This window comes from Typopeltis vanoorti, chromosome 7, assembly GCF_054136105.1.
Source record: "Typopeltis vanoorti isolate ZY-2024b chromosome 7, IOZ_Tvanoo_1.0, whole genome shotgun sequence".
Lineage (NCBI taxonomy): Eukaryota > Metazoa > Arthropoda > Arachnida > Uropygi > Thelyphonidae > Typopeltis > Typopeltis vanoorti.
Genome location: NC_143555.1, coordinates 18,646,030 through 18,654,579, shown reverse-complemented (window position 1 = coordinate 18,654,579; position 8,550 = coordinate 18,646,030). Strand labels below are relative to the sequence as shown.

At 35.7% G+C, this 8,550-nt stretch overlaps 1 protein-coding gene across 1 annotated transcript in view; it reads left to right on the top strand.

Moving 5' to 3' along the window:
* Nucleotides 1–3,454: 3,454 nt before the first annotated feature.
* Nucleotides 3,455–8,550, top strand: part of LOC150104522 (potassium voltage-gated channel protein eag-like) — an 86,624-nt gene continuing 81,528 nt past the window's right edge. Inside the window, exon 1 of the mRNA XM_090395572.1 lies at nt 3,455–3,533. Coding sequence (XP_090251698.1) covers nt 3,455–3,533 — 79 coding nt within the window. The remainder of the gene's footprint in view (nt 3,534–8,550) is intronic.

The window sequence follows — 8,550 nt, the reverse complement described above, 5'->3', positions numbered from 1 at the left end:
CAACTGTGGACATTAGTCAAAATTTATATATATAAGATGAGATTTCTCTTCTTTGGGTAACTCTATCTTCCAACCTTTCTTAGCTTGAAGGCATCACAGTTATCATCTCTAGCATCCAATAGCAGAAAACGAAAACCTAATCCCAGAAATTAAGTTCTTATCTTCAGCTCGTTACTTTACTTATGAGTAAGTGTTAGCTCTAATACAAATCATAAATCCATTCGACCATTGTATATTGTTCTTGATCAGTGTCCTTAAAATCTCCCAAAAAATACTTAGTTTGGTACAGATGTCAAAAATTAGATTCGCTTCTCTCCAACGCACTTTATTCTCTTTCACACATACGTTAAGGTTTTGTTGTTTATATTTGCTGAAGATATTTCTACAGTGATATCTTTTAAAATTAGGATCGGGAATTCGTCATACTTTCCACTAAATCTGCTCTCTCTCTCTGAAATAATACCCTTTTTATGTGTTTTATAAAAGTTACAATATGCAGGTTTTCAAATCCAATATTAACAACGTTATTCTTTCTCTTCAACTTCCTGGTCCAATCCACGGCAGTAGCCTATTATAAGTTGCACAATTTCCCGTGTGGAATTACTATTATAAACAGCAGCATACAGGAGCTGTGCTTTAGAATTTGGTAAAAATCACTTTTTCTGAATTTCATAAATTGGTTAGATTAATGCATATAACAAAGATCATAGTGTGTCTGTTAATTTTTTTCCCTTTCGAATTGCGTACGCTTTTAGTCTCTTTGCAAGAGGTAAAATACTACATCCTTCTACTGCATAGACGTTTTCTGTAATCTGACAGAAAAGGTCTCTCATTTTTTGTTGGAGAAGCTCGAGCATGCCCTATTTAATTTTATTACAATTAGTTAATTTACATATACAGATAAATAAATAAATACTAACGTAATCGGTGGAAATTACACAGGACCACACCTGTGACAAAACCCCCAACATACCTAATGGCTGAACAAAGCAAAGGAGTGCGTCCAAATGACCCATTGTCCCTTATAAATTTGCTGAGTACTAGTTCAATCTTTTCATACTTAGCAGTTGCCAGAGTTAAAACCTGTTGAAGCCCTATTCAAAATTATATTGAATGAGGTTTTAACACCATGCTGCTTTTCCGAACTTTGCGCGTTCACGCTGACTTACAGTTTTATGTGCACATGGAGTTTGGGATCTCGGTTCCAACTGAAAGTTCCAAAATAATGGACCTGCTTGTTTTGTCCCTGTGCAATTTTTTCAAGAATGTTCGTGCATTTCCATTTATTACATTACTAAAATACCTCATAAATGTATAACTACTTCTGGTTGAAAAAAATTGAGTTCGAATCCTGTCGTGGAAATTGACATTGTTAAACTTTTTCAGCGAAAGTTCGGTTATTTATATTCAGAGGTAGGTGGGACGACTTTTGTCTGGAAACTAGGATTCTTTACCTGGCGAACATATGCAATGATATAATACAATGGTCCAATCGCATTAGCTGTATCACTGTTAAGTAAAAACTCAACCCAATACTTCTATTTTTTCTACATTGAATATTTCGATACAGTTTTCAGATCGTGTTTAGTGAAAATATCGAATGGCTTCTGTCGCAGTCACCCTGCTTTCTTCCAGACATCATTTATAGGAAGAAGTAAATGTTGCATGCGAAGGATCCGATAAGCACAGTGTCTTGCAAAAAAACCTATTTTAACCAGTTTTGCTTTTCCTCGGTTTGCATTAAAGAAGATCTTTCAGTTGACTAGTGAGTGCTTCCTATAACAGTATTAAACTTTGGTCATGAGGCCGAGATAAAAATAAATAAATAAAGCTGTTAAGAAGAACCAGAATTTTTCGTTCTTGTAAAGTTGTAGTATAACAATAATAATGCTATGTATAGCTTGAGAAAGCTCTATGATTAATGGTATTAGTATACACGTATGTACAGAAATGTCTTTCAGTAATAATATTGCATATTATTTTCAGCAATAGCTGCACTATCCAGGTATTTGCTTACGCTTGGAATCGCCGAACTTTACATAGTTTCTATATTCGGCATGAAACTCTTTGAGTTTCTTATTCGGCTAAGAAACAATATGGGATAATATCCCTTAACTTAAATAGATGTTATGTTTATAGACATATTTTGGTGACTACCACCACCACCACCACCATCATCATCATCATAAACTGGCTCTTCTATGATGATATAGATTATTGCTAACTGCATAACTTAAACGAAAGCGAACTACGTAATCAGTTAATATGCCAACTCGGCGTGTGTGCGAGAGAGAGAGAGGCGCTTGCTACAAAAGAAGTGTAACAAACGTTTTCTTCGCAGTTGAACTTCAGACAAATGAAGCGCTCCAACTTTAGAGCCGTATGATAAATATACGTCCCTTCCGTTTTGCATAAACATAATTTGATTTGTTATTAATGTAACCACAAGTTCAATAAAACATAACCGCTCGTGATGGCAACAATCCATAGCTTTGTTGCTATGGATTGTTGATAAACCATAGCAAAATAATTGAGAACTACATTAAGCCCGTTTGTAAAAACAGTGAAGTTTTGATGGGCACAGAAGCTTAACGGTTTAGCGTGAAAAATTCGAACTCAGTGGTTGAAAGGCAGGTTATTGTTTTCACTGTTACGTTGTGTAATGAACAAACTTTTTTGATCTCGTGTCATATTTATGACAGACATTTACTTATGACTGCGCTTCACAGTTTTTAGTAATAATAATTTTATTTGTAATTCTAAGTGTGTGCGCGCGCGCTAGAGAGAGGGAGCGAATCCCCTCCCCCCCTCTTTTGTGAAGATTAGGAAACGTGATGTATTGGTTAGTAAAGAAGCTGTTTCACAGGGTGATTCGGATAAGAAGAAACCCTACAGGTGAGATTCATTGCCTAAAGAACTTGTATGAACTCTATTTGGTTAACACTATTCAGGGAGGTATCACATGACTACACTAACGGAAAACTAATGCTGTTAGAGACTGCGTCAGAGACAGCCAGAACTTGGTGAGGTTGCTATGGGAACGGGCATGCGCCTAGAAGGCATTTGTTGGAGCTAGCTGAGGCAGTAAGGTGCTTAATAGTGTGTCTGAATAGTTCTGAATAGTCTTTTTTGTTTCACCTGTTCGATAGGCAGTCTGTGTATTTGTGTACGTTTATTGTCTTTATTCAATTACTTACTCTGATTTTATGTTCGTGATATAAGGAAAGGTTTTCATTTGAGATGACAGTCGCCATCCGCTATCAAACTACCATAAGTGACAAACATGACGGAGAAATCCACATTTCTAGGATATATCGCCCTGGTGGTATTTTCACACCACTTGACCGAAGCTGCTTGGGGAAGGACTAAACCATTGTAGATGGAAGTCTTTCTCTTCCCGCCGTAAGTTTTCGGCGCAACTAAGCCGGGCTTACCTTGGAAACGGAATGAGAAGATGCCAGGCGGAAGACGGGGTCTCGTTGCTCCTCAAAATACTTTTTTAGAGAATATAATCCGACGTTACAACTCATTACGTGAGTACCACACCATTCTGATCTACTCTCTTGTTAATGCATTTCTCACTTTTTAAAACGACTACCTGAGGATAGCACTAAAAATCGTTCCGAACTTCCTCCCTGGAGGTAAAGTTTCTGATGAATTATAAACCATGCAGTGTGGCGAAAAACAACCTGTGTGTGTGAGAGAGAGAGAGGGAGAGAGAAAGATCTTTTTTTCTAAAATAAGGAAAATGCATTAATTTCTTCCTTCATTACACACACGCATACAAAGTATATCAAAATAAATATATTTTGCAATTCAGATTCAAAAGCATGACGGTTTTAATTTTAGAAATATCCTAACTAGTTACAAACATTTACTCTCATAGTTGAGCATTATATGATGATTGTGGCGAGAGAGGAAGACATCTCACATAATACCTGTTGATTTTTCCATATATTACAGAATAAAATATATTTCATTTCACAAACATCATTTTCTGAGCATTCGTATAATTATGGTGAACTACACAGCAGAAAAATGTAAACAAAATTACAAAACATAACGTTACTTGTTTTTAAGCAACTATTGAAGCAAGCCTAATAAAATTGCACGTCTAGTTATAAAATGCCTACCTTTTATACACAAGATGAATACTGGTAAAACTATTATCAACATTTTAATAGATTTCGTGAATTATTTCCGTTTGAGTGTAGCCCTGATTAGTTTCATTAGCTTCCATTTAATTTAGCACTTCATGTATAATTATTGATAATTGTATCGTAGTTGTAACAAAACGTTTTCAGAAGGAGAAAAAAAAAGGGGGGGGGGGATGCTATCTGTTTTTTACTTGAGAAAAGTGGAAAAGTTAATATTTCACAAAACGGGTAAAACAATATATTTTCTTTTGATTGTATTCATATTTGTACCTGCGTTGATGTGAATCGTGAAATCACCATAAATCATTAACTGTGTTAAGCCTACTTACTTTAGAGAAATAATAATTTGCTGAAATGGAGAGGAGAAAAGAAGTGAATACGTTTCTAAAGCAACAGTTGCGGACAATTTTGCTTCGCCCATTTTCTGTATAAACTCCCATATTACTAAATGGCGTATCTCGTTCTGATATCTACCATTCTGGAAGTACAATAAGAATTCACATGTTCTGATTCCAAAACACTGACTTGTTTGTTTAATTCGGAGTATTTTTATTGACAATATTTAACAGAATTTAATAACATTTCCTGTGGTCGGATGGCATTTAAAAATTTTGTGCCTTATTTGAAGGATGGCCTCTGAAATTTGTTCACCACATTAATTTTGGTTTCGATTGAGCTATTTTTATTGCAAAAATGCCATATGTTTCGAAAGGATAGTGATAATTCCACTCTCACTGCAGGGAATTTAATGAAAGTTGGTATGTAGATCTCTAATAAAATTTGTCGAGTTAAGTTTTTGTTGCAATGACCAGTTTAGTGACAAAAATTACGCAAGAGAAAACTATATGATGCAATGCATACATCAACAATGTATCTAGATTCGGTTGTGTGGTAATATGATGCTATTATTAAAATGCAATTACAGTGAAAAACAGAATCTTTTATAATGGTCTCTGTTCATTTTCTTACCTTTTTCTCCTGTAAGATTGTCAATAAGGGTAATATATTTTCTCATTTTTACTTATTATATTGTATTTTAATGAACATTACTATTTGCTACTAATACTAAAATCCAAGGGCGAGTGGGTGTGCTATCCAGTGGCCTGATTAGCCGATAGCTAATGTATCGCCTCTGTAACCAACAGGCTGTTTATTCGAATTCTTCTGTGGCCTATGCTACAGTTGAATGTCTGCGAATATCTTTAGATGGTAGACGATGTTTATCGCCATGTGTGAGACCATCACTCCGATCACTGGAACCAGCCAATGATACATTGGCTGATTCAGAAAGGAACAAAAATTAATTGGCATTTTTATGGCGTATTAATGTAAGCTGTCAGTAAGGTGCTGGAATTGTTTAATCAACTAGATATCGTCTTTGCTCTTGAACCAATAGGCTATATATCCTACTTCTGAATAAATATGAATGTCTTATAGGTAGCAGATGAATTTCATCTTCCAGTGTGAGACTAACATCAAGCTTACTAAAGCTTGAAGCAGTTTGAAAAACACACTCTTTTGGTCCTTGGAGAAGTATTTCCGATTTAAGTAATCCTTGGCCTACAGTATCATTACATTTCAGCCTTTCGTGGGTAGGATTCACGTATAAAATAAAAAAGTATTAAAATTTCTGGTAAGGATTTTTCAATCGTCTTTTTTTTTCTTTTTTTTTTTTAATTTATTCATGAATCTTCCCTGTCAAAACTGAAGTCTAGATGTACTATTGATTTCGGTCTGTTTCTATATCCGTAATATCTTTGAATATCAGAACCAATATTCATGTAACTCTTGTATAGATATCTTGCCGAACTCTTTTACAGTATATAAAAATCGGTAAGAAAAATAATAAAAACGAATTAAGTGTAACCAGCTCTTCGAGAGGAATTTTGAATGATCTAGCAGGAGTGTAGAAGACGTGCGAAATACTTATTAAAAGTATTTCGCGAGTGTAAGTACTGCGTGAGAAGCAAGTTTTATAAGGCGTAATGAGGCGGGAGAAGTTGATATCTTAAATGATTTGGAAATTAGTAAGGTTTGCGGTATCGATGATATATCTCCTTTGGTAGTTAATCGTTCCACTCTTGGTCATCTCAGGGAATCAGAGACATTGGTAATCTTATAGGAAATTTGCAAGATTATTGCAGTTCATTAGTATAATTCATCGCATGGAGAATTAAATTCCAGTTAGTCTAATTTATATTATAGACAAGGCAATGGAGCGATCATTGGGAATCTTATTTATGTCAATGTTGAATATTCTGGATAGGTATCACTTGTTGAGTAGGACAGAACATAGTTTCATCTGTTGGATTCATTAAGGAACGATATATTATATTATTTTTCTCTATTTTTTATGAAAAACTCATGAAATAAAATACACTGCTCGATAAATTTAACAGAAAATGTTTTTCATAAATATTTATTTTTAATAGTTTCTCCCTAGGCAAATATTTCAATAGACATTCTGACATGCAAAGTCAAAGCATCAATAGAAACTACAGAAATCTATAGCTCAACAGATCGCACAAATGCTGCACAGACCTTTACTTGCTTCTTTAAGAGCAGGACACCTAGCGATGTCCTGTCACCAACTGTCTCTATTGGACTACTCAAGGAATGTATCCCATTAACAAACCACTGCAGAGCGTGTCGAAACTGTTGCCATGAACATATGATTTGGAACCCTGAAAATGTGGTGTAGTTCTGTTCTCTGAAAAGTACTTTTAGCTACAAACGGATTCTAGACTTTATTTGATCTGGAAAGAACGAGGAATGTGGTACTATCCTTCCAACAAGTGCACCCTTCTTCATGTTTTAGATAGGTATACCATAACTGCATAGTGGTATCGACAACAGATCCTCAAGACCTATATACGATTTTGTACGGGTGCGGTTTGCGCAGACTTCTTTTCATTCCTGACAGTGACACCGCCCATAGATCTCAAGTGGTGGAGTATCTTTAGACTATTGGTGTCCGACGACTGCTGTGACCAGCACGATCATCAGGCTTAAATCCGATGGAACAAGTGTGGGACGCCCTTGGACGTCGCAATTCCTACCGACAGCCACCGCCTCTGTCACTTGGTGAGCTAGTCTGCACTTATGGAAGAATGGGATTGGTTGCCACAGAATCTTATAAACACTCTTATATATGGCTCGCTGCTTTCAGGCCTATTTAGCCGTTAGAGATGCCGTACTGATGTTATATGACCATAGAACCTCTGCTATTAATGGCTCACGCAAAAAAGTTAAGCAAGTTTGAGCGCGATTGGTAGTTGGAAGGGGAACAATCGTTCGATGCTGTTGGCACACGCTCCCTCGATGAGTCCTTGGACTCCCTGGAGGTGTCAAATAATAATATTGTGTCGACGTCTGTAATGTGATCTTTTTGATAATTCTTATACACAGCTGTGTAATGTCTCTTATACCTATCCAACTTTTCTCGCAGTCTCCTCAATTTAGTTATTCTGTTGTACACCAACATACCTAATTTTGTTCAGTAGTGTAAACTATGGTAGAGCTAAGATGTGCTTTATTCAGATTGCATGAATGCATTCCACGCAACTTGCTGGTTAAAATACGACAAATAGGTATTCATGTTTACGTAACTAACTGGAAAACTGTTTCACTGATAGACGACCTATCGTGCTTAAACTGGAGCCTTCTAAGAGCTAGTTGGTTTGGCGAGAGAATATCCCTGATTCGGTGTGAGATTGTTTGTTAGTTAATATATTCATAAATGGTTGAGGTGCAAATATTAAGAGTAAAATTTCTTTCTTTGCTGATGACATGAAGTTGGGGAAAAGTGATGATGTCAGTTCTTTACAAATGACATAAAAGACTGGAAGAGAACTTAAATTGCGAACAAATGTATGTATATGAGATTTGGTAAGAAAGTAGTATTAGTTGGATATTAGGTATTAGATGAACGGACAGGTTTTAAAAAGAGTTGATGAATACGGGGATTTGAGTATTTTGGTTGACAGGGAATTTTAAAATCAAGAATCATATCGGAAAGTCGACTAGTAAATCAGAGCAGATTGTATGACTGAAAGAAAAAATTATAATACAATGCATGTATACGATCAGCTAATATAGGATTATAGTTCACCGTCAGCTTTACTCACGCAGGATTTTAATGGTGTCAAGAAAATCGAAGGTGTTGAGGGAAGATTCGTTAAGTGCTAGGACAAATTGTATTGTGGCATTTATAAGAATCGGCTTAGTTAGGTGAAATTTGTTGGTGCTATCTTATAGGAGACAGCGATTTCAAATAAAGTTTAGTTATAACAGGAGTTGCACTTTTCTGAACCGGGATCTATTGGGGGCATAATAAGAAGAGAGAACAAATATACGAAGGTTTTTCTTCTTTTTTTTTTTTTTTCCAGTGAGA